The 26,500-nt window shown below is 49.1% G+C and overlaps 1 protein-coding gene and 1 non-coding gene across 4 annotated transcripts in view; both read right to left on the minus strand.

Moving 5' to 3' along the window:
- Positions 1-26,500, minus strand: part of CFAP45 (cilia and flagella associated protein 45) — a 50,243-nt gene that overhangs the window by 9,440 nt on the left and 14,303 nt on the right. For 2 of the 3 annotated variants that reach the window (XM_073322485.2, XM_073322486.2), the window contains 8 exons: positions 24,811-24,936; positions 15,484-15,626; positions 11,722-11,866; positions 4,582-4,752; positions 3,124-3,302; positions 2,735-2,909; positions 2,205-2,351; positions 1,457-1,570 (listed from right to left, as the gene is read on the minus strand). In XM_073322485.2, the coding sequence (XP_073178586.1) occupies positions 1,457-1,570; positions 2,205-2,351; positions 2,735-2,909; positions 3,124-3,302; positions 4,582-4,752; positions 11,722-11,866; positions 15,484-15,626; positions 24,811-24,915 (1,179 nt within the window). In that variant the 5' untranslated portion in view covers positions 24,916-24,936. Of the gene's footprint in view, positions 1-1,456; positions 1,571-2,204; positions 2,352-2,734; positions 2,910-3,123; positions 3,303-4,581; positions 4,753-11,721; positions 11,867-15,483; positions 15,627-24,810; positions 24,937-25,448; positions 25,689-26,500 lie in introns of those variants that run through there. The other variant, XM_073322487.2, reaches the window with a different exon arrangement.
- LOC140903016 (U6 spliceosomal RNA) lies at positions 18,718-18,827 on the minus strand. Its single transcript, XR_012156143.1, has one exon. It is a non-coding gene; the product is annotated as a U6 spliceosomal RNA (small nuclear RNA).

Below are 26,500 nucleotides of genomic sequence, written 5' to 3' on the forward strand. Positions count from 1 at the left end.
CCAGGACAGACAGCCCCTGTTGCTGCTCAGGACCTTGGGCTCCCTTTGTCTGGGTTACAGAGGAAACAGCTGGATTCTGTCCTGTCTCTTGCCCCACAGCACAGCATCCAGCTATGTGTATGCTCCTACTAGTGATGCAGGATGGACCCAGCCAGAGTGGCTGAGCATGGGCAGAGCCAGTGGTGCTGGACGTTACAGAAACCTTGTTAGACTTGGGATCTGAGCTGAACGGAGAGAAGAAAGATACAGAACAATGTGCTGGTGCCATCTGAGTTATGCTGGCACCCAGCTCACAGCCTCAGGGTCCTCATGGTCCTTCAGAGCCAGTGATCATCTATAGCAGGGGTAGTCAATACGCGGACTGTGGGCCAAATCCGGACTGCCAGATGCTTTTGAACAGACCCTGAAATTTTTTTTCTGACTTATTATCGTTGTTGTGTGTGGTTTTTTTAAAATTTTCTCTGGAGTGTGGATCTGGACTGTACCTTGACAAAAAATAGTCTATCCCTGATCTATAGGACGCTGCAGGCACCTCCTGAGCAAGGCAGGCTGCTGGGAGCGCATAACACAGGTTCTAGTGGGTCCACTGAGGGGCTGATAGGATCTCCAGAGCTGTGGGCTGGGGCCACCTGAGAAACCTGCCTCCTACCCCATTATGGCAGCAAGGCCTGGCTGTGCTCCTGAGGTTGCCTCTCCAGGACAAAGAGCAGAGCTTTCTCAGCTAGGTTACAGACCTGTGGACACAGGTTTCTCATGTCTCCCTTGCTTTGCTGTGAGACCCCCAAGAGGTATGTGAGGCAGCAGCATCATTCCTGGTCCCTTGCCAAGGCGAGGGATGGGGTGAGACCTCCTCCCAGGGCAGGGGAAGGGAAGGCTGCTCTACACCACAGTGCCTCAACAGGGCAACACAACTGGTTTAACAAGGTCCATTTCTCAGTGCGTTTCACTGAAATATTCCCCCTCCTCGCAGCAGCATGGGCTGAGTGATGGGCTCCTGGCAGGACAGCCAGCAGAGAAGAGAAGCTCCAGCTTCTCCATCTTATCTCTGTCCCAGCTGCCCTTGCTAGCCCCTTGCCAGCTCCAGCAAGGGGGACAGACATTCTGTGTGAAGGGAAGCTGCTAATTCCTTGGGGCTGGGGAACATGCTGCTCAATGCAAGTCTGTTAAGAGAATGCAGCATCTCCCCTGGCCCCTTGCTTGGCCCCTCCGCCCACTGGCTCTGGAGCGTGCAGATGTAATGCACTCTGACCAGGTGTCCTGGCCATGGGGTGCCACCCACCCATGCCCCCTTCACCACTAGGGCTCTAGGGACTGGCCTGGCAAGAGGAACCATTCCCCTGCTACTCCCATTGGGTTTCTTGAGGTTTTGACATGGCTGGGATGGGATGGAAGCAGGGGAGAGAGAGGGAGGGAGGGAGACGGACTGGCATGGGGGCAGGCTTTGCGAGCATGTTACCTGCTCTGCTTGGTAATCCTGGGCCTTTTCCTGCATCGCCCTTAGACGTGCCGTCTCCATCTCCTTCTCCCGACGGATCTTCTCCTGTTCAGCCTCGAACTCTGCTTCCCGTGCCTGGGCCAGGCAAACAGCGCCGGGTCAATGAACTGCACCCGGGCTGTTAACAGTAACCCTTCCCCGTCGCCAACCCGTGCGAGTGCACAGCATAATACACACCCAGCGTCTCTGTCTTTTGCTCACACACACATCTCTGACCCCCTGTATAACACTGGCCAGAGAACTTCCCCCAAATAATTCCTAACACAGATATTTAGCTACACATCCAGACTCGTCAGTGATGGAGAATCCACCACGACCCTTAGTAAATTGTTCCCCTTCTTGTCTGGACTCCTTACAGGGGCCAGCATTTAGCTCTCCAGACATGCTCCCTCTGTTCTCAGCTGAACAATGCTCACGAGCAGAAAACGTGGTACATACAGATGTGTGTCTCTGCCTGTGGGATATGGACATCCATCAGCACAGATGGATCTCGCTGACAGATTCACAGATGTTAATGCCAGAAGGAACCATTATGATGATCTAGTCTCAAGTCCTGCATAGCACAGGCCAGAGAACCTCACCCAGTAATTTCTGCACCAGGCCCAGAACTCCTGGCTAAACTAGAGCAGAACCTTCATGGTGACATGCAGCTCAATTTACTGGGCAGGAATGCCACCTGGTCTCTTGTCCCCCTGCCCACAGAACATACTATTTTCTGCTTCTGGTACTGCAGCACCCGCTGGTCAGCCATCCTCTCCTGTGCCAGCTGCTCCTCCTTACGCTGCTGGTTTTCATCATTGATACGTTTAATCTCAGCCTGAATTTTCATCTTCTGCTCATGTCTGTGCTCCATGTCCTGAGAAAGGTACAAGACAAGGTGGCCATGAGAGAGGGACCCCAGGAAGATGGCCCCAGCCCCGGCCCATTCTTGCTTTGGCATTTGCCTGGAGCCTTCCTGGTACCATGCACCAGGAGGGACAGAGGGGCCAGCTACTGGGCTGGGGTTGAAGAGCCCACTTTCCAAGTGGGCTCCTTGTCTGCTTCCCATAGTCCTCAACCGTGAGGAGATTAACTAGCTCTGGGCTGCCCCTTCCCCGGGCCCCAGGGGATACTAGAGAGCCGGAGTCTGAGTCTCCTCTCACATGCGCTGGGTTGGCAGCAGAGCTCCTCCTCACTTACACCGCTGGGAGCAAGAGAAGAGTGGTTGGACGGGCTCAGAATCAATCTCTGACACCTCACCTTACATATATCTCTCTCACCCTCAGGTCTTCCATCTGCATTTGCTCCAGATAATCCAGCATCTCCTGGGCCTCCTGATCCCGCTGCTCCGCCTTCATAGCCCTCTCCTCTTGGTTCTTCTCTATCTGCTTGATGATATGTTGCCTCCCTCTGAGAACAGGACACAACAATGTCTCTGGCAGGGAGACATGAGTGGCCCATCATATTGTCCCCGGCACAAATGTCTGCAAAACCTGCCTTGAGGGCTGCTATGCTGGCCATGCCCCATGGCCACACAGGCAGGTATCCCTGGGTGCCTGTCACCTTGCACTGGAAGTGGGAAGTGCTGGGAGAAGGGCTGCACTATGACTAGCTCTGCCCAGTGCTGGGGGAGGGGCATTCCTGCTCACCTGATCTGCTCCTCCTTCCTCTTCTGCTCCAGCTCCTCCTGCATCTTGGTGGCTTTCTGCCTCTCCACCTCCATCATCTGGTCCAGGCGCTTCTCCTCCTCCTCCAGCTCCTTCTCAATCAGCTGTTTCTCCAGCATCTGTGCATCGCGGATCGCCTGGCACTTTGCGTTCAGGATCATCTGTGGGGACATAGGGGTGACAGTGGACGAGAAGCTGGATATGAGTCAGCAGTGTGCCCTTCTTACCAAGAAGGGCAATGGCATTTTGGGATGTATAAGTAGGGGCATAGCGAGCAGATCGAGGGACGTGATCGTCCCCCTCTATTCGACATTGGTGAGGCCTCATCTGGTGTACTGTGTCGAGTTTTGGGCCCCACACTACAAGAAGGATGTGGAGAAATTGGAGAGAATCCAGCGAAGGGCAACAAAAATGATTAGGGGTCTGGAACACATGACTTATGAGGAGAGGCTGAGGGAACTGGGATTGTTTAGTCTGCAGAAGAGAAGAATGAGGGGAGATTTGACAGCTGCTTTCAACTACCTGAGAGGTGGTTCCAGAGAGGATGGTTCTAGACTATTCTCAGTGGTAGAAGAGGACAGGACAAGGAGTAATGGTCTCAAGTTGCAGTGGGGGAGGTTTAGGTTGGATATTAGGAAAAACTTTTTCACTAGGAGGGTGGTGAAACACTGGAATGCGTTACCTAGGGAGGTGGTAGAATCTCCTTCCTTAGAAGTTTTTAAGGTCAGGCTTGACAAAGCCCTGGCTGGGATGATTTAATTGGTCCTGCTTTGAGCAGGGGGTTGGACTAGATGACCTCCTGAGGTCCCTTCCAACCCTGATATTCTATGACAAAGAACCACACTGGCTCAACCTTGCACACGGGGGAGGAGAAGGGAGAGACAGTTCAAGGAGAAAGAAACAGACCATGATCTATCTAGTGGTTAGAGCAAAGAATTAGCTCTATTCCCAGCTATACCACTGACTCACCGTGTGCCCTCGGGCAGGTCACTTAACTTTTCTGCACCCAGGTTTCCTCACATCTGAGTACAGCAAGGACTGCATGGCACAGGAGGCTGGTAATGACCCAAAGAGCTTCCCCCCCACAGGTAACCAGTTCATATCCAGCCCAGGTCAGTAGTGACCGTAAGTCCTTGCTATCAGATGGCTGGCCAGTGGTACCATGTGGAATGAGTCTTGGTCCCACTCCTCGTAGACAAGTCATGATCTGCACCATCACAGCAGGCACCTTCACTGACAGCTATCGCACAGGGGCCAAGAAGACTCAGCTTCCCTCTCCCTGTACAGGGTCCCTCCAGGGAAAGGCTGAGCTTGCCCTGCTTTGGATAAACCTGGCTCTGAGTGCCATGGGTCAGTGGGTACAGCACTGACCTGCTTCACAGAAGGGCCTAGTTATTGGGGAGAGGGGCAGACTGCAGAGCAGAGAGCCCGGGACCCCACCTCGCTGAGCTCCTTGACCTCGTCCTCCTGCTCCATGCGCATCCTGTTGGCCCGCTGCAGCAGGTACTGGGCTCGCTCCTTGGCCTCCTCCTCCAGGTCACTCAGCTTCTCCTTTTTCTTCTGCACTATCCCCTTCAGCTTCATGACGTTCTTGCGCTCATTCACCCCAGCCTGGAGGGGAAAGGCAGGCTGCTGACAGAGGGATCCCCACACCACATTCCTGGCGCTGAAGAGACTGGCTGACCCTCGCTCCAGAGTGCTGTCACAAGCCAGATTCGTCTGGGCCAGCACCACCATGACACCATATCTGGGTGGGGTTGACCTGAACTGTGGGGAGTGCTGGGCCTGCCTGGGGGGTGCTTCAGGGAGGCAGCAGTGCTGAGGAAGACGCACGAATCCTATCGTCTCCGAGACAGGAGAGCTGCCTGGAACCATGGGCTCTGTGATATACCCCCTCATCCTGTGTTCATGAGCCAGCGGCTTTGTACAGAAGGCTCCTTCCTCCATGGGATCCCTGAGTTTGGTAGCAACCACCCAAGCCCATTAAATGAGCCACTCTCTCCACTGCCAGAACTTCCTGAGATTGTAGCACTGCTGTCTCCCCACCCCACAGGGGGTGAGGATTCTCACTGGGATATGAACTGTGGGGACTGGCTGATCCCTACACCCCTCCATCAGAGCCTGGGCTTGCTCCCTTGGGTCCCAGTGTAGGGTACAAGTTCCACGTCTCTGCTGCTAGGAGCATTTGGGTGGAGAGCTCTTTCCAGATCTCTGCCAATTGCTAGAAGTCACCAGAGGTCACTCTGGAGCACAATGACCCTTCTCCCCTGACAGGGAAGCAGTTTGGGGTTAGCAGCATAAACAGTTCGCTGGCCCATAGACATGAGCTTGTCCAGGGGCTTCCTCTGTAAAGCCCTACATGATTTGGGGCCTGGCTGGTCACAAACCCCACCCCCTCCTTGCAGTCTGCACCCCACTGTGACACTCTGTACCTCGGGGGAAGACCCTACACCCCCACGTTCATCTTTCTAAAATGATGGTGTGGTATCCAATGCAAACTTTGTCATGTTGGGTGTCTTCACAAGGCTCATAATGCACCGAGCATAGTTGTTATAGTAAGGTGTCAAGGTTCCTTCCCCACTCTGAACTCTAGGGTACAGATGTGGGGACCTGCATGAAAGACCCCCTAAGCTTATTCTTACCAGCTTAGGTTAAAAACTTCCACAAGGTACAAACTTTGCCTTGTCCTTGAACCTTATGCTGCCACCACCAAGCGTGTTAAAGAAAGAACAGGGAAAGAGCACACTTGGAGACATCTTCCCCCCAAGCCCTACACCCCCTTTCCTGGGGAAGGCTTGATAAAAATCCTCACCAATTTGCATAGGTGAACACAGACCCAAACCCTTGGATCTTAAGAACAATGAAAAAGCAATCAGGATCTTAAAAGAAGAATTTTAATTAAAGAAAAAATAAAAGAATCACCTCTGTAAAATCAGGATGGTAACTACCTTACAGGGTAATCAGATTCAAAACACAGAGAATCCTTCTAGGCAAAACCTTAAGTGACAAAAACACACAAAAACAGGAATATACATTCCATTCAGCACAGCTTATTTACCAGCCATTTAAACAAAAGGAAACCTAACGCATTTCTAGCTAGATTACTTATAAACAAGTTCTAATACACCATTCCTGTTCTGTTCCCGGCAAAAGCATCACACAGACAGACAGACCCTTTGTTCCCCCCCTCCAGCTTTGAAAGTATCTGTCTCCTCATTGGTCATTTTGGTCAGCTGCCAGCGAGGTTATCTTAGCTTCTTAACCCTTTACAGGTGAAAGCGTTTTGCCTCTGACCAGGAGGGATTTTATAGTTCTGTATACAGAACGGTGGTGACCCTTCCCTTTATATTTATGACATAAGGTTACGGGGGGGATATTTTGGGGGGAAGACGTCTCCAAGTGGGCTCTTTCCCTGTTCTTTGTTTAACACGCTTGGTGGTGCCAGCATAGGGTTCAAGGACAAGGCAAAGTTTGTACCCTGTGGAAGTTTTTAACCTAAGCTGGTAAGAAAAAGCTTAGGGGGTCTTTCATGCAGGTCCCCACATCTGTACCCTAGAGTTCAGAGTGGGGAAGGAACCTTGACAGTTAAAATTTCATGTATATAGTTATGAGGCTGAAAATGCACCCTCATGGCTAAAAGCAAGCCCATGCAAAAACTCTCCAAGAACAGAGAGGCAGTTCATGCCTCGTCAGGGCATGCATGGGACAAACCCAGCCCAGCCTCACAGGAACAAAGGGCACTGGCCTGCGCATCAACAAAAGAATCTGTTATACCCGTGAGGGAGTCACCCCCTTCCTTTGGGCATTTTTGGGACTGCAATGAGGTAATGCTCACCTGACTCTGAAGGGGGGAGGGAGGAAGCCAAGAGGGAAGAAAGGACATGATAAAAGGGAGAGACATTTTCCATGCTCATTCTCACTCTTCCACCTACATCTGCAGACACCACCACCACCAACTGAAGTGCTGATCAAAGGGGCGAGCCTGACTGAAAAGTAACCAGCCAGCCTGTGGTGAGAAGCATCAAAGTTTTTAAGGACACTGAAAGTGTTCAGATCAGCTTAGAATGTGTTTTGCTTTTATGTCATTTGACCAAATCTGACTTGTTATGCTTTAGAAAAGAAAAGGAGGCAGCCAGGGAAGAAGCTGCACACAGAAGGGCCATGCAAGACAGAGAGAGAGAGAGAGAGAGCAGGAAGAAAGAGAGCGAGAGTGAAAACATCAACTGGACCTGCTAGAGAAGCAGAACCAGAACCTGCTGACCTCAATGACTCCCGTCACTCCAAAAATTCACAAATGGGAACACTTCTGTCCTGCATACAGTGAGGACAATGATATTGCTGAATATCTGACTACCTTCAAAAGGCTGTGTGTAATACATGAAATCCTTGATAAGAGTTCCTACCCTGATTACAAAATTAACTGGTAAAGCTGAAAATGTATTCAATGGAATGCCTATTGACGATGCTTTAGACTATTGTAAATTTAAAGATACTGTTTTGCAAAGTTTTCAGATTACCCCTGGAACATAGAGTTAAATTTAGGAATCTTAAAAGGGATATTGGTATGAGTAATGGGGAATATGTAAGCAAAATGGAAGATTTGTTGAGAAAATGGGTGAGGGGTAAGGAGGTGGCAAGTTTTGAGGGAATGTTGGATCTTGCTGCTCAAGAGCATTTCCTAAGCATATGTGAGGCTGATGTGAAGCAGTGTCTATGGGACAAAGATATCAAGTCTGTGGATGAGAGAGCTTTTTTTGCTGATGCCTTTGAGCAGACTCAGAAGTCTATTGAGGGCAGGCTCCAGAAAGAGGGGTTTAAAACTGGTGGGAAGGGAGAATCCCATTTTGCCCCTGGGAAGAGAGAAGGGGGCTGGGAGCCTAAACAGTCTCTTACCCAAAAACATTCCTCTACTGACAGGTTTCAGAGTAGCAGCCATGTTAGTCTCTATCTGCAAAAAGAAAAGGAGTACTTGTGGCAACTTAGAGACTAAAAAATTTATTTGAGCATAAGCTTTCGTGAGCTACAGCTCACTTCATCGGATGCATGCAGTGGTAACTCTCATCCCAAATCTCCTGTAAAAGCAGAAGAGCCCAGAAGGTGCGATCAGTGATTACACTGATCACCTGAGCAATAGATGCCCTGTGCTAGGAGGAAGCAGGCAAACAATAGCTCATGTTAGTTCTGCTGTCCTCAACACAGAAACCCCCCAAGCAATGGAAACCTATTATACTTGTTCTGTGAGGTTAGTCTCTGCAGAACCAGATATGGAGCATGTTAAGGCTGTCTGTCCAAACTGATGGCAGGGAATACTTGGAGCAGAGGGATACAGGGGCCCAGATCTCTCTGTTTAAGTAGAGTGTGGTCCTAAAGGCCACTATGTTGCCTGGCCAAATGGGAGAGACTGTGGGGGTGCGTGAAAGCAGATTCCTCATACCACTAGCTAAAATCCATTGGTTTGGAAAGTGTTTTGACTGTGGGGGTAATGGAACACCTCCTATTTGACCTGCTCCTTGGTAATGATTTTTTTCTGTGTAGCTCAGGTTAAAGTATTTGCCTGTAGCAGGAGGGAGTGTTATGCTGGGACCCGTGAGGGGAAGGGGGAAGGTCTCAGGAACTGCTGAGAGAATGGGAAAGAGTCTCCTTGATACTTCTGCAGCTGGGGGAAGCAGTGTGCTTCCTGGTGGGAGGGTGGTTGAGACCAACTCCTGCACTGCAGCTGGAGGCAACACCACATCAGGAAGGGATGGGAGTGTAATACCTGCCAGAGAGAGAATTGTTCAGGTTGTTAGTTGCTAGCAGGTCGCAGCTGAACCAGAGGCAAAACCAGCTCAAGGGAGCAGAGAGCAATGTGTCCAGAGGAGAGCCCAGAGAAGGGGCAGGAGATCTCAGAAACCACTGAGGTGGGTGAGGATTCCTGTGACTCTGTAACACAGGGAAGCAGGGTGCTTCCAAGTATGGGAGGGGCTGAGACTAGCTCCTTTCCAGCAGAAGGCAACATGTCCTCAGGCACAGGGGCAGGAGAGGTGCTGTCAGTGATTAAGGAAACTGTCCCAGTTGTTAGCTGACAGAGTTCTGCAGCTGAAGGAAGGGGCCCAGAGGAGGAAACTGGGGAAGGAATAGTGCGGGTAAAGGAATGTCTCCTCACTAGTCACTTGGGGCAGGATGCCCAAGACACTAGGAGGATGGCTGGGTCAGCATCTGTGCACCAAGGCACTCAGCCTGTGACCCAGGTTTTGAGAAGGAACTGTGTCACTGACCTCCTGGAGGGGAGCAGTCACACAGCTGACTTCTCAGGGACAGAGACAGGGGTGATGGAGGGTATCCCAATCCAAGTCCCAGTTTTTCAGGATGCTATTCCTGATAAGAAAAGGAGTACTTGTGGCACCTTAGAGACTAACAAGTTTATTTGAGCATAAGCTTTCGTGAGCTACAGCTCACTTCATCGGATGCATCTTGTATTCCTGATAAGTTTTTGGAAAGTAACTGTGTCTCTTTACATCAAGATGCAGCTCCAACGCCTGTAACAACAGAGGAGTTGAGACCAGGAAATTGCGAGGTGGTTGTCTGCCAGAATACAGACGACCCAACTCACCGAAGTGGGGGTGCTTTCCCCCAGGCTGGTGAGACACAGAGAGCAGTTAAGGGAAAGCTGCTGGGAAAGGTTGAATCTGATCAAAGGGTAAATACACCTAGCCCAGAGAGCACAGATCACAGCCCTCCTGGGGGCAGGGAAGGACTCAGTGCTGGGAGGGGGAAACACAGGGTAACCCCAAAAGGGGAGCTCTATTACCTACATATGTACAGTCCTGTGGTTGGGAAACAGCTCCCCAAAGGGCCTTCGAGGACCTAGACCCTTATCTTGCCAGACCTTGAGATACCAAAATGCCAGAAACATGATTAAATTAAGAGCCCACACAAAGGGAAACACTGGAGGGAAAAAAGCCAGTGACTAATTACATGGGAGAGAGTCAAAGGACACCATGGGTAATGAACAAACTAACCTCAAACTACACTAACTGAACAGAGGGCATGGTATCATAAAGATACTTGTAAACACCCATCTGTGATAAATATTTGGGTATTAATGTTAAGTTTTGGGGATAAGAATTTCAACACAGATGTTAAACCTTATGATAACGCTACTTTTCAATTAATACCTGTAAACAGGTTTAAAGCTTATCACAGCAGAGAAACCATTTAAAAAAAAACCTCCTGGTTTGCTGTGTGTGACTGGGAAAACTGAGGCATGCTGCCTCATGGCCTTAATGGCAGGACGCCAAGAGAACTATAAGAAACTGCCTTCGAGAAAGTTTACTGCAAGAGGGTTAGTCACTGAATAACAGGGGAGGTGTGATGCTCTGTAACCTGGGGAAACACCCTACACCCCCATGTTCATCTTTATAAAATGATTGTTTGGTATCCAATGCAAAGTTTGTCATGTTGGGTGTCTTCGGAAAGCTCCTAATACACTGAGCATGGTTGTTATAGTGATGTTATAGTAATTGTTGCAGTAATGTTATAGTAAGGTTATAGGTTATAATTTCATACATAGGTATGAGGGACATAGGACATAGTTATGAGGCTGAAAATGTATCCTCATGGCTTAAAGCAAGCCCATGCAAAAAGTCTCCTAAAACAGAGGCAGTTCACGCCTTGTCAGGGCATAAATGGGACAACCCCAGCCCAGCCTCACAGGAACAATGGACACTGGCTTAGGCAGCAATGATAGAATCTGTTAGACCCTTGAGGCAATCACCCCCTTCCTTTGGGTAGTTTGGGACTGCAATGAGGTAATGCGCACCTGACTCTGAAGGGGGTGAGGGGAGCAAAGCCCAGATGAAATGCTGATCAAAGGGGCGAACCTGACTGAAAAGTAACCAGCCAGCCTGTGATGAGAAGCATCAAAGTTTTTAAGGACATTGAAAGTGTTCAGATCAGCTTAGAATGCGTTTTGCTTTTATTTCATTTGACCAAATCTGACTTCTTATGCTTTGACTTATAATCACTTAAAATCAATCTTTATAGTTAATAAATCTGTTTATCCTACCTGAAGCAGTGTGTTTGGTTTGCAGTCTCAGAGGCTCCACTGGGATAAGAAGCCTGGTACATATTAATTTCTTTGTTAAATTGATGAACTTATATAAGTTTGCAACATCCAGTGGGCATAACTGGACACTGCAAGACTGAGGTTCCCAGGGTTGTGTCTAGATATGGGCTAGTATCATTCGCTTGCAAGTAGCTGGGAGCAGCTGATATGCCAGAGGCTGTGCATGAACGGCCCAGGAGTGGGGTTCTCACCGCAGAGCAGGGTAAGGCTGGCTCCCAGAGTCAAGGATGGGAGTGGCCTTTACCGGCCTAGCAGATCAATGGTCCAGACAACACCAGAGGGGAATGTCACACCCCCCTCCCCCTCTGTCTAGCCCAATGACCTCTGGCAGGCAACAGCTGGACCCAGCACACCACGAATGCCTGGGGTGGCTGCCTTTCCCCAGCAAGTCAACCCTACATGGCCATTTCAAACAGCATCCTGGAATCTGCCTACAAACCAGCTGACAAAAGGAAGCAACAGGAGACACATACTATAACAGCTTCCTTCTCTGCCTTGAGGGCTGCTATCCTGGCCTCACGCTCCTCCTTGGTCAGTACTCGGGATGCGGTCTTAATGCGGTGGAAATCCTCTGGGCTCATAATGAGGGATTCTCCTGATGGGTCCTCTGCAGGAACACTGGCAGAACAAGTGAGCAGGGCACAGAGAGCAGAGTCACTGACATAGATTCTCCCTACCCCACACTTCGCACACACTTCCCCATAACCACATCAGCCTGGGCAATGTCTGGTGGTTTCCTGTGTGGAGAACAGACCCTGTGGTGCTGCCTGCAATAAGGGTTACCGGATCCATGGAAGGACCATGAGGGATTTGGGTGTAAAGTCACTGGCACTGCCTTTGGCCCAATGCCTATTTCATTATTTATACGAAGTGGAACACCTTCACCAGGAGATATGGAGAGTCTGGCTCCAGAACACCCCATAGCCCTGTGATTAGGGCACTCACCTGAGAGGTGAGAAACCCTTGTTCAAATCTGTTCTCCTCATCAGGCAAAGGGGGAAATTGAATCAGGGTCTCCCACACCCAGGTGGGTTCATAATCGCTGCACTGAAGGGTATGGGGGAGTTCCTCCTTGTCCCCTCTCCCTGGCCAGTTTGTGTAGTTAGGCATTCTTAGAGCACACAGATCAGAGCAGGCCCTGCAGGCAGGATAGGTTTGAGGATCACATTAGGAAATAGGCAGACACCCAAACCCCCATGGGAGTAGTATCCATGCCTCGAGGCAAAAACTTAAGTGCCTTGGGGACTTTTACAATGAACATGTAGGTGTCTACAGGGTTAGGGAGCAGCTGAGCAGGGATTTGGTGAACTGCCGTGGTACCCAAATCTGGACCTTTGTGTATATGGGCCAAAGTGCCTGGGCATAGTCTAGTGTGGGGAGTAGGCAATGGTGCTTCAGGAGAAGCACTGTCAGATTAGTGGGGAAGGAAGATCCCCAAACCCCAGTGAGAGCAGCATGATGCTATCACATGCTGGGCAAACTGACCTCACTCCAAGAGTGACGGTGTTTAGACATGTTCAGTGATACTGTGTAAGTGCAGAAAATCAAAGACTCCCCTTCATGCGACTCCAGTGCAAACATTGAAACCATCAAACACATCATAATGCAGAACTCCAAATACGGATTCAAAGGTGAACTGGGTGATATCCACAATGTCACAGAGCAGGCCTTGAAATGGCTTATCGACCTGCAAGTGCATCTACAGAATGTTGCTCTGCAGATCCCATATATGCACATGAGAGAGAGGGGCAGCACAAAGACAATCATGACTAAGCCCAAGCCCAAAGCCTATAGGCCAGCTTTCCTCCAGGGACTGGATTTGATCCATATGGAGTTTGGATAGAAGCACATGGTACCGAACAGCACAAGGTGCATCTGTGACAGCATGATGCCAACAGGTCATTTCCTGTGGACTCCCCATAAGTTTGACTGGAATCACAAAAACACTACGTGTGGAGCTATTTAGCCCCTGATAAAAGAAGTTCAAAACATTTCAGAGTCGGACTTGAATTTCCCAACTTTTTGTGAAAGCAGCTCAACTGTCATCCTGGTGCTTTCACCAGTTTCAGTGGGACATGATCATCTTCACTGCCTGTCCTCAACAGCAGGTCAGCACTGCTGTGCACTGTCAAACAGCTGTTGTCCTCCACTGTAGTAGTAGGATTTTGTGTTTGTATTTTGTATAATTTTAAATAAAAAATAATAATGTAGCATGCATTAAATGTATTGATGTATGATTCAATCATATTCTGCCAGCCACCCTTTCTGAAAGCAGAAAGGAATGGCCTAGTGTGCCATTGGTAAAGATGCATTAGCCAAAATCTTGCGTCCGAAGCTAATTTCAAGGCAGTGACAGACTTTTAGGATCACCACTTTGTTGTAGGTTTAGCATTTTAAAATAAGTAAAAAAATGCAATGATCAACCTAGCTGTCCACTAGATTGATCTGGACTCTGGACTGGTAACTATAACATTGACTGGCAGGACAGTGTGTGTGTGTATTTGAATGCATATGCTAATTGTTGTATATCCAATAAACATGGCGTATTGCCTTTTCCCCTGAAAAAGATTCCGTGTACTTCTTATAAGCATAACACCACCCCAGTGATGTTTGCATTTCAGAAATGGATGATGTAATCCCTGTGCCTAGTTTGTATGGCAGTTTGTTGAGATTTCAAAGTGTATTGAGTCTCTAGGGAAAGAAGATACCAGGAAAATATAAGGACACTCTCCTAACCAGGAAACAGAAAACACCAGTATGCTGCACACATTGCTGACAAATGACCCTTAAAGGGTTAATATCTTTATAGAAGGCAGTGTAGTTTCCTGTAATGAGAACAGAATGAGGAAGCAGAAGCAACTGAATTCTAGTCCAGGTTCTGCAGCTGACTCACTGCGTGACCTAGGGGAAGCTGACTGTGCCCCCATTTTCCCAGTTGTAAAATGTGGATAATATGGGTCTAGTTCCTGGGGGAGTTCTAAGAAATAAATGACTCTGTGTATTACTCAGATACCATGGTGATGGGCGCGGTATAAGAACTCGAATAGAAGAGAATGTGTAAGGCACTTTGAAGATGTTCCGTGCTAAGTATTTAATAATTATTAGTAGTATTATTATATGTTGCCTTTCATCCACCCACATAAATAGTGATACCTGCTGAACGATTTCTTCAAAGAGAGCAGCAGCAGACAGGATTCCAGAAACACTTCAAAGAATGGTTAATAATAATAATAATAATAATAATATCATTGCTGTACTCAGAACCTTTCATCCCACAGGATCCAAAACAGCCACCTTGTCAAATGAGACATTAACCTAAGTGCCTCGGTGTTTGGTTGCCCAGTCTGAGACATCTTGGGCCTGATTTTCAGGCACTCCCATTGACTTCTGTTGGCGCTCTGGCTGCTCAGCATCTCTAGAAGTCAGCTCTCCGGGGTCTCAAACCGGGTGCCCAAAAAATTGGAGTGCTCAGCATCAGTAGCCACCTTTGAAAACGTTAACCAGAGTGCCTTGGATCATTTCACCTACCACAAAAATGAACCCACCTCTGGAGTGAGATGTGATGGCTGTTTAACAATGCACAGTAACATTACACAACAGTTCAAGCCAGGAGGTGAAGAAGCCTGCATGAAGTTAAAACTGCAGGGAAAATTTAGGGAGGCAGAAAGTAATTGTCCTGGCCAAATACCAATTCAGACAATAGCCCTATTCTTGCAAAGTGCTGCAGGTTCTTTAATGAGTAATCATGGCCCTTCTTTTACATTTCAGTCCTGCTTAGAAAACATTCCTGGAGCAATCCACAGCCCTGTCTGCTGGATGTTGACAATGCACTATTTTCTGTACTTAGGCTGCCTTTCACACATAGGGGGACATATGGGACAGTGTTTGACCAATCACTGCTTATGTCTTGAAGGTGCTCTGTGCTGCTCCTGCCCTGCATATACTATTGACTGAACAAGAGGGGCCTGTAATGTGGCCACTGAGGAAGGGAACTTTATAGAGCAGGGTGCTAACAGTGCTCTCTGACCGGCTCTCAGGAGGAGTCATTCCCCTCCACAGTGCGTAACTCACTTCACACCTCAGACCAGACATTCCAGGGGATTGCCACTTGCTTCATCTACAGGAGACTACACAGTAAGGGCTAGCCTAGCACTGTAGCACTTTCATGGGACAGGCATGCAGCCCCATGGGGTCCCTAACACAACCTCAAAGCAGAGGCTCAGGTGCTGGCTTACACGAGATCACGGATGAGGTCCCTGGTGATGAGGCGGATGGTCTCAGGTTTGTGGCCCCAGCCACAGGCAGAGGGTGATTTCTGGACAGTCTGCACATCCCGTAGGATCACTAGGGGGCTGCCAGAGCATGATCGCTGCAGGTTCTGAAAGAAAGAAAGAAAGAAAGAAAGAAAGAAAGAAAGAAAGAAAGAAAGAAAGAAAGAAAGAAAGAAGTGGGGTCTTCTCAGGGTTGCTCATTGCTCCCCGCACAAAACACACCTTTGGAATCCTGATGTGTCTCTCCCCTGGCTCCTGTGCATGGCTGTACCATTGTGTGAGCACTAACCCCCAAGCACTAACTTACCACAGAACATTCATGACCCTTTCTGGCAAACATCCTGACAGACTACTGGGTCAGGGAACTGGAGCTGAAGCTTTTCACCTGGTTCTAATCCAGGCCAAACACCCAGCCCCTTTCTAGCCCCAGTCACCAGAACCTGAAGGATATTCTCTCCTAACAGCTGTTTAGGTGCCAGCATCAGCCCTAGTCCATGAACATTTGGCTGAACTGAGCTGACATTGTTCACAATCCACCTGCCTAATGCCCCAGAAATAGCCGTACTTACTCTGATTGGGGCCTGGCAGAAGCAAAAAGCTAAAAGCAGAAAGGAGTGACGACGAGGTTTGGATTCTGTAGGAGCCAAGCATCCAGCCCCTGTCATAGACACTGGATCCTGCAGAACAGATTAATTCAGCCCTAGAAATGAACCTTCCAAAGAATAACTTTCCCTAAAGCTGGTCCTGTCCCCATTCATTTGAGCTGACATTGCCACCTAGTGAACAATCCAGCACACTCCAGGGGTGATTCAGCTAGACCAGCCTGAAGGCACTTGTGCTGTCTTCTAATACAAAAACATGTATCAGTACAAGCGGTTTGCTAATGCACCATGGAGGTAAAAAGTTCAAATGCACAAACCCAAGAAACTGAAAGGTGATGGTCTCCAGAACAATGCTAACGGAGCCATGCAGCACTCCTGGAGATCAGAGATGGACTGTGGTGCTGGGACAGACCCAGTGCAGAATGGTCCCGGGGTGGCGAATGCAGCATACTGAATAGTGCTGCGTCTGTAGTACCTCAAAGCTCTTTGCACACCTGGACTAATTAATCCCATGAGACAAAGCAAACCTTATTACACCCATTTTACAGATGGGGGAAACAGACCCAGAGTGGTCAGACTGGGTCCTGTGACACATGCCTAGAAATAGATGTGCAATGTGGCTAAGATAAATGCTGCTCTAGGGATTGTAACTTTGGATCATCCTGATTTGTCTGTGTCAGAATTCTCAAGATTAATATAATCTACTTGTCAATATAGCGTCTAAGTGGCAAATGATGAAATAACAGTGTTAGCACTGAATTACCTACCCTTTAACACAAAGAAAACAGTGTCATTTATTCCAGTCTGTGACTGAGTCAGCCAGTCCCACAGTTCCTCTTGATCCCACAGAACTCAGAGTGGCTGTGTTTACTCTGTGCTGTCACACATATCAAGGAACTCAATTAATGCTACAGTGATTACTACACTAATCTCCCTGCTGAAAAACAATATCTGCCTGGAGGCTTGTGTGATATCAGATCATAAACCTGTCTAGAGCTCTTCTGGCACTAGTCTGGCCTTTAATACAGCAAGTCCCAGACTTCAGGCCAATGCTCATTCCCCAGCTAAAGCTGGACTCCTCCTCCTTGTGGATCAGGGTGCCTCTTGAGAAGCCTGAAGTGTGAAAGGGCTGTTACTGTTCATTTAACCACATTTTCTACCTCTGCTTTCCTAACTCAGAAATGGCCAAAAGGGTTTTACTCGATCTTCTCTGAAAGAATCATCTTGGGAGTGAGGCAGAAATAGGAAGTTTTAGCCCAAAACAGCCATTTTGGATAAAAGAATGGAACACGTCCTTCACAAGTTGCTAGAGTGCAGCAATCAGCACTTACGGGACTGGGAGCCAGCAGCCACTCCTGGCTTATACAGCTCTTCCCCTTGTGACTGAATAAAGATGTTCTCAATCTGTGTTGACTAAGTAGCTACTAAAGCCTTGCCTTCTCTGCTAGAAAGGAGTATATAGCACATGAGCTATCCCACGGGGAAAACCCAGTGAAGACAAGGCACTAGTTTCACTGGGAGGTAAGCCCCAGGAGTGGGTACACTGCTGACCTCACGTAGTTTACTTGATGGTAAAACTAAAGGCCCAGATCCACAGAGGGACTTAGGCATGGCAACACCAAGCTTTGCAACACCTAACTTTTAGACTTCTAGAAAATCACTGGAATAAATAATGTGATCCACAAAGTCTGACTTAGGCACCGCTACAATGAACTGGTGCCTTACACTGTGACTCACAAAAACCAGCATGTTAGGCGGGGTACCACCTACGCTTGCCGACAAGATGGGCATGTCCTAGCCCCCTGCCCCTCAGAGTTCAGCCCCTACATCTGGGCTGCAAGGGAAGTGCCTCTCTCTGCTTGGGATCCAGAGCCGGGAACTCCTCTCGTGGAGTCAGATGGCTTAGGTGCCTCAGCTGTTTCTTATGAGAATGAGTAAGGGTCTCCCTAACTATGCACACAATGGCTAGGGTTGAGGGAGAAAGGCAACCACTCTTATAATCTTTAGCCCAGTGGTCAGGGTACTCACCCAGTATATGGGAGACCCTTGGTCAATTCCCCCTCTGCCTGATGAGACAAAGCGATTTGAACAAGGATTCCCCACCTCTCAGGTGAATGTCCTAACCACCGGACTGTGGAATGACTGTTGCTCTGTGTCTGCCCCAATTCATAACAAGATAAAATTCAATAACGATAAGTGCAAAGTACTTCACTTGGGAAAGAAAAATAAATGCAGAACTACAAAATGGGGAATAACTGGCTAGGAGATGGTGCCACTGCTGAAAAGGATCTGTGGTTATTGTGGATCACAAATTGAATACGAGTCAGCAATGGGATGCAGTAGTGAAAAAGTCTAATGTCATCTATGGTGTATTGACAGCAGGGTCATATGCAAGACATGAGAGGTGACTGCCCACTCTGCTCCGCACTGGTGAGGCCTCAGCTGGAGTAGTGTGTGCAGTCCTGGGTGCCACACACTAGGAAAGATGTGGACAAATTGGAGAGTCCGAGGAGAGCAACAAAAATGATAAAAAGATTTAGAAAATCTGACCTATGAGTAAGGTTAAAAAAACTGGGCATGTTTAGACTTGAGAAAAAACCGCTGAGAACGCTTCACGACTGTGCACCTCATCCTTATACAGGGGCCATGCTAATCTTCTCTGTATTTTTCCTATTTTCGTATATGTGCTGCCGAAGCGAGAGGAACCTGATAACATACTTGAAGACTGTTAAGGGCTGTTATAAAGAGACTGGTAATCGATTGTTCTCCATGTCAACTGAAGATAAGGCAAGAACTAATGGGTTAATCTGTGGCAAGGAAAATTTAGGTTAGATATTGGGAAAAACATTCTAACTATATGGAGAGTTATGACGGGAAAAGGCTTCCGAGGGAGGTTGCAGAATCCTCGACATTGGAGGTTTTTAAGAACAGATTGGAGAAATACCTTTCAGGGATGGTCTAGGCTTACTTGGTCCTGCCTCAGCAATGGGGACTGGACTTGATGACTTCTCAAGGCCCCTTCCAGCCCTGTGCTCCTATGAGTCTATGAATATTTAATTATTGAGAATATTCAATTATTTCATTATAGTAGAACTATTTCAACAGGAGAGATCGTGGAACCCACATCAGAATATCCCATAGTTCAATGGCTAAGACACTTGAGAGGGGACATCCCTCCTCCTCCTATCTCCCCCCTCATATCTCCCACCAGGCTATAAAGCCATTCCCTCTCTCTGCCCCAATGACTATTTAATCCAAAATGGAATGGCTTTAACAGGAGAGATTGAGGAATACCCACATCAGACTATTACATAGCCCAGTGGTTTAGACACTCTCCTGAGAGACCTGAGACTGGCCCCTCTCCAGCCCTGTTTTAAATCCTTTCTCCACATCAGACAAAGTGGGGAATTGAACTTGGGTCTCCTACATCCTAGATGAGTGCTCCAATTAGTGGGCTAAAAGTTACAAGGGAGGAGGCAGCAGCAGCACCACCACCTTTTAGAAACCTAAACCACCTGACTCCAGGAGACAGATCCCCATCTGTGCATTGCTAAACAGACTTAGGTACTTCCTTGCTGTCTGGACTTCCATGAGAAGGGTGGGGCTTAGGACACACCCTTCTTGTCGGCATATCCCACTGGCTAGCTTAGGTGGCTCCTCGCCTAGCATGTTGGGAGCCTGTGGGCCTAATTCAGGCTTTGTGGATACCATTGTTCTTCCAGTGTTTCTAGGCACCTAACAATTAGGTATTGCAACACCTAAGTACCTTTGGGAATCTGGGTCTAGATGCCAAAGTCTGGGGTTGTGGATCAGGGCCAAGGTGCCTTGTCTTCATGGTGTTTTTACTTTGGGATAACTCACATGAATTAGTTAGCCTGAGCTTTAAAAAAAACAAAAACAAAAAACACCCCACACTTTTTTTTAATCAGTGAAAACAAGCAAGAAAGCCCAGAGTCATAACGAGACTTACGTGTTGCAATGCCTACATTTTAGGCATCCAGGAAATCACTGGAACAACCCATGGGACCTACAAAGTCCGAGTAAGGTGCTGGGATTCCCTATACAGTAACTCCTCACTTAAAGTCGTCCCTTAAAGTCGTCCCGGTTAACTTGTTTCATTGTTACTTGCTGATCAATTAGGGAACATGCTCATTTAAAGTTGTGCAATGCTACTTTATAATGTCTTTGGCAGCCGCCTGCTTTGTCCACTGCTTGCAGGAAGAGCAGCCCATTGCAGCTAGCTGGTGGGGGCTTGGAACCAGGGTGGACTGGCAGCCCCCCCATCAGATCTCCGCTCCCCTAAGTTCCCTGTGCAGCAGCCGCCCAGCAGGCTATCAATTGCAGCAGTTCAGCTGTCCCTCCCCCCACTGCCATGTGCTGCTCCTGCCCTCTGCCTTGGAGCTGCTCTCCAGAGCCTCCTGCTTTCGGGGGGAGAGGGGGGCTAATGTCAGGGTGTCCACCTGCACCCCGCTTACCCCATCTCCATAGAGGGGGGGGACACACGACAGGGCTCAGGACAGAGGGATCTTCCTGGCAGCAGCTGCTGCGGTCTCAGCTTGCTGATTAACTTAACAAGGTAATGTACTTAAGAGTGGTGTTAGGTACTTAAAGGGGAAATGCACATCTCTCTCTTTCACACAAAGGGTGTGTGTCTCTGTCTGCCATGCTGTCTCCCCTCTCTCCATTTGTGCTGCTTTGCAGAGCCTGAGGCTACATTAACAACTAGTTAACCCTTGAGGGCTCAGCCAATTGCTAGTTCATCATTTAGCAGTAAGGCATTCCCTGGGAAATATCCCACCCTCTGACTCCACCGACTCAACCAAGCTTCACAATCATCATCGTGTACAGTATTAAATGGTTTGTTTAAAACAGAGAGAGAGAGAGAGTGTGTGTATGTGTGTTCGTTCTTTTGTCTGGCAAAAAAAAATTTCCCTGGAACCTAACCCCCGCTATTTACATTAATTCTTATAGGGAAATTGGATTTGCTTAACATCGTTTCACTTAAAGTTGCATTTTTCAGGAACATAACTACAACGTTAAGTGAGGAGTTACTGTACCACAAATGGGGAGAGACAGAGGCCTGAGAATGCGAGCCACAAAAGCAAACATGTTAGGCAGGGAATGTCCTAAACTAACCAATGGCTGTGTCATAAATATAAAGGGAAGGGTAAACCCTTTTGAAATCCCTCCTGGCCAGGGGAAAGCTCCTCTCACCTGTAAAGGGTTAAGAAGCTAAAGGTAACCTCGCTGGCACCTGACCAAAATGACCAATGAGGAGACAAGATACTTTCAAAAGCTGGGAGGAGGGAGAGAAACAAAGGGTCTGTGTGTCTGTCTATATGATGGTTTTCTGCCGGGGATAGACCAGGAATGGAGTCTTAGAACTTTTAGTAAGTAATCTAGCTAGGTATGTGTTAGATTATGATTTCTTTAAATGGCTGAGAAAAGAATTGTGCTGAATAGAATAACTATTTCTGTCTGTGTATCTTTTTTGTAACTTAAGGTTTTGCCTAGAGGGGTTCTCTATGTTTTTGAATCTAATTACCCTGTAAGATATCTACCATCCTGATTTTACAGGGGGGATTTCTTTATTTCTATTTACTTCTATTTTTATTAAAAGTCTTCTTGTAAGAAACTGAATGCCTTTTCATTGTTCTCAGATCCAAGGGTTTGGGTCTGTGGTCACCTATGCAAATTGGTGAGGCTTTTTATCCAACATTTCCCAGGAAAGGGGGGGTGCAAGTGTTGGGAGGATTGTTCATTGTTCTTAAGATCCAAGGGTCTGGGTCTGTAGTCACCTAGGCAAATTGGTGAGGCTTTTTACCAAACCTTGTCCAGGAAGTGGGGTGCAAGGTTTTGGGAAGTATTTTGGGGGGAAAGATGCGTCCAAACAGCTCTTCCCCAGTAACCAGTATTAGTTTGGTGGTGGTAGCGGCCAATCCAAGGACGACGGGTGGAATATTTTGTACCTTGGGGAAGTTTTGACCTAAGCTGGTAAAGATAAGCTTAGGAGGTTTTTCATGCAGGTCCCCACATCTGTACCCTAGAGTTCAGAGTGGGGGAGGAACCTTGACAGGCTGATATCAATGAGAGGGGTGTGTCCTAAGCCCCGCCTCTTTCAGGGTTAGGTGTCTAAAAGCCTTGGCTGCAGGGAAGCATGTGACCCAGAGTTGTACACCCCTCTCCTGGAGTCAAGTGGCTTAGGCACCTGAACTATTTCCTGTGAATTAGGCACCCAGCTAACTCCATATAAAATAAAGCATGGTAGTGTTATAACACTTATCACAGTGGTTAGCACACTCACCCAAGCAGTCAGAGATTCAGGTTCAGTTCCTCCCTCTGTCTGATGGGGGACAGGGAGCGGAAAAGTATTGGAACAGGGGTCTTCTACCTCTCAGGAAAGTGCCCAACCACGGGGCTATGTGATAGTCTGATTTGGAGATTTCTCAGTCTCACTTGTTGAAGCCATTCCACTTTGGATTAACTAATTAAATAATCATTAGGACAGAGAGAAACTGAATGAGAATGACTCTATAACCTAGTGGCTAGGACACCCACCAGGAAGGTGGGAAATCCAGGATCCCGACCCCTTACTCCAGTGACTCTTCAATCATTGTTGTGGATACAGACTAACACGGCTACCCCAGTCATACTTCCATCATTTATCATAAGTGGAACAGCTTCAACAAGAGAGATTGCCCGTTGCCAATTGTGCCCACATATCTATTCAGGGGACACCATCACAGGGCCTAATAACATCAGCCACACTATCAGAGGCTCGTTCACCTGCACATCCACCAATGTGATATATGCCATCATGTGCCAGCAATGCCCCTCTGCCATGTACATTGGTCAAACTGGACAGTCTCTACGTAAAAGAATAAATGGACACAAATCAGATGTCAAGAATTATAACATTCATAAACCAGTCGGAGAACACTTCAATCTCTCTGGTCACGCAATCACAGACATGAAGGTCGCTATCTTAAAACAAAAAAACTTCAAATCCAGACTCCAGCGAGAAACTGCTGAATTGGAATTAATTTGCAAATTGGATACTATTAATTTAGGCTTAAATAGAGACTGGGAGTGGCTAAGTCATTATGCAAGGTAGCCTGTTTCCTCTTGTTTTTTCCTACCCCCCCCAGATGTTCTGGTTTAACTTGGATTTAAACTTGAAGAGTGGTCAGTTTGGAAGAGCTATTACCAGCAGGAGAGTGAGTTTGTGTGTGTATGGGGGTGGGGGGGATGTGAGAGAACCTGGATTTGTGCAGGAAATAGCCCAACTTGATTGTCATGCACATTGTGTAAAGAGTTGTCACTTTGGATGGGCTATCACCAGCAGGAGAGTGAATTTGTGTGTGGGGGTGGAGGGTGAGAAAACCTGGATTTGTGCTGGAAATGGCCCACCTGATGATCACTTTAGATAAGCTATTACCAGCAGGACAGTGGGGTGGGAGTAGGTATTGTTTCATATTCTCTGTGTATATATAAAGCCTGCTGCAGTTTCCACGATATGCATCTGAGGAAGTGAGCTGTAGCTCACGAAAGCTTATGCTCTAATAAATTGGTTAGTCTCTAAGGTGCCACAAGTACTCCTTTTCTTTTTGCGAATACAGACTAACACGGCTGTTACTCTGAAGAGAGATTGAGGGTGCCTCCCATCAGACAGAGAGGGGAATTAAACGTCTATCTCCCATATCCCAGATGAGCATTCTAACCACTGTGCTAAAACTTGTAAGATCATCACTACTACCTCCCCCGCCTCCTGGATTTTGAATGGCGCCTGATGTGGTGGACATTCTCTAAGCACATTTACTGGATCAGGCAAGGTAGGTGGAGGAGCAACTATCTGCTCCTGGTTTTTGGTTTGCAAGGGGTATCAGGCATCGAGACGCCTAGAATGAGGCAGCAGCGTGTGTGCCCAGAGGCAGACTCATAAGCATCTAGGAAATCTTTACAGTGAAAACAGGTGTCAAGGGAGTTTAGATGTCTACAGGGCTAGACACCAGCTGAGCAGGTTTTTTGTAGATCATGGTGGTACCCAAAATTGGGGCACAAGCCCCTAAATCCCTTTGTGACTCTGGGCCTAAGAGATTAGAATACAGTTGGATTTAATTAGGAACAACTGATTCTTTCAAAGCCTGATTGCAGTGGGGCCATGAGCGTAAGCTATGGGCCACCTGTGGGCTGACTACCCCTGCCTATAGTTTCAGGGTAACAGCCGTGTTAGTCTGTATTCGCAAAAAGAAAAGGAGTACTTGTGGCACCTTAGAGACTAACCAATTTATTTGAGCATGAACTTTCGTGAGCTACCGTGAGCATCCGATGAAGTGAGCTGTAGCTCACGAAAGCTCATGCTCAAAAAAATTGGTTAGTCTCTAAGGTGCCACAAGTCCTCCTTTTCTTCCTGCCTATAGTGACCACACAGGCTATAAAAGCCCTCAAACAGTCCCTTTCCTGAGTCTCATCAATAAAGGAGCTGGAAAGGTGCTTTAGTGGAGCTCCTTTATATCCAAGGAAAGAAGGGAGTAAACGGGTATATTCGTTTTCGCTTCTTTCTAGGGTGTTTTATACTTGATGATTGTGCTTTGGAAATATTGTTTGCATTGTTCTACGGGTGTCTCAACACCAGCACAGGCCGAAAGGGTGGGACATACAAGTTGCCCATACAAGCCCCTTTCCTTACCTTGGCAATTCCAAACAGGCTCTCGTCCACCTCTGAGTTCAGGGCCTTGGTTCTGTAGCGAGTGCGGGTCCTGGACCTGTTGGATGCACTGGATGAAGCGCTCATTGAGCCAGACACGCTGGCCGGCTGGGGAGCAGGGAGAGAACCCAAGCCCTTGTTAGTCACAGCCGCTCCCAGCACGGGGCCAACACAAGCCTAGAAGCCAGAGGGTTCAACCTGGGATGCGGACGTGCCCTTGCCCTCGGGGCCGGCCTGGAACAAGGGGGTCGCCCAACATCCACGCACCGCCCAGGCCGGGCACTTCCGAGGGAGCGGCGGGGCTGGGGGCCTGGCCCGCGGGCAGGGGAGGGGAACACCCCCAGCGGGCGCAGGGAGCGGAGCGGAGCCTGCTGGCGGGGGCCTGGGCTGAAGGCTCCGCCTGGGAGAGCCCCGGGAGTGGCTGGGCTGGGGCTGCGGGGAAGCCCGCCGCCGGGAAAGAGGCAGGACGAGGCCCGGGGCGCGGCCCGTCGTTAGGGGTCAGTGGAAAGGTCCCAGCGTGCTGCGGGAGCAGCCGGCCGGGATGGCGGGACCCGCGGGGCAGGGCGGCGGGACCCGCGGGGCAGGGCGGCGGGCCGGGCCGGGCCGGGCCGGGCTCTCACCATCTTCGCTGGGGCCGCCGCGGCCGCCCCTCTCCCGGCTCGGCGCCGGCCCCGCCCCCGGTGTTGACTGGTCGCCTTGGCAACCGCGGAGCCCGCGGCCTCTCCTAGGCAACCGGAGCCACGGCGTGGAACGTTGCGGGTCAGCCGGAGGTGATCCACCCAGCCCCGCCCCCTTCCCCTCCCTCTGTCCTGGCGGAAGGGAGGCCGCTTCCGCCTCAGTCGACGGGGGAGGGGGCGGGGTTGTACTTCAGAGAGAGCGGTACCATGGAGGTGTGGGAGGAGCTGACGCTAGAACGGCCCGCTTGGGGGCGCGCTGGGCAGCGGGAGCGCGCGGGGGGGGGAGGGGTGAGTGGAGCCCAGCTTGGGCGGGGCCCCGCGCCCGCGGGAGGGCCCGGCGCTGCCCTGAGCCCCAGGTTGGCAGGGGGCTGAGAGCCATTGAACCAAACTGTAAACCCCGAATATGATGGAAACCGCTTCAAGCTGGGGCACGGCAGCATCACCAGCACCCCTAGTTCCAGCACCTCTGGCCCAGGGCCTCCCTGAGCCCTGCCTAGCGGGGCCCTGCCTCGGTGCTCACTGCAGCCTTCGGTCCCGGTGCCGTGGGCACTGGGCGTGTCCGTTGGCTCGGCTCCTTGCCTCGGGGCAGAGCAGACGGTGGCTGCCTTGGCTGTGGCCCTACACTGTTTGCGGTGCTCCGGCTGGCCCATGGGTGCTGGACCAGTCCCTCTTTGTGCCTCGCTGCTGCCCCAGGCGCTTCACAGCAGGGTGACCTCCCTCCTGTTGCCTTGAGACCTTTGAATTACTCCCGCAGCTTTTCCCTGGCTCTGTCCAAGCACTTACGCATCCTCCTGGGGTGATCGCTTGTTTCTCCCGCCCAGAGAGGGCGCATCAGCCTTCCTTGGGTCTAGTTATTCCAAAGATCTTTACTTAAACTACCCTGACCAGTTAGTAACCTCAACCAAAGCACCTGGCTTTTCCTAACCAAGACTTGAACTATTTTGTTATCCTTAACTCTAGGGCACAATTCAGAAAAGCTGCTTCCTCTTTTTTCC

Source organism: Lepidochelys kempii, chromosome 24, assembly GCF_965140285.1.
Source record: "Lepidochelys kempii isolate rLepKem1 chromosome 24, rLepKem1.hap1, whole genome shotgun sequence".
Lineage (NCBI taxonomy): Eukaryota > Metazoa > Chordata > Testudines > Cheloniidae > Lepidochelys > Lepidochelys kempii.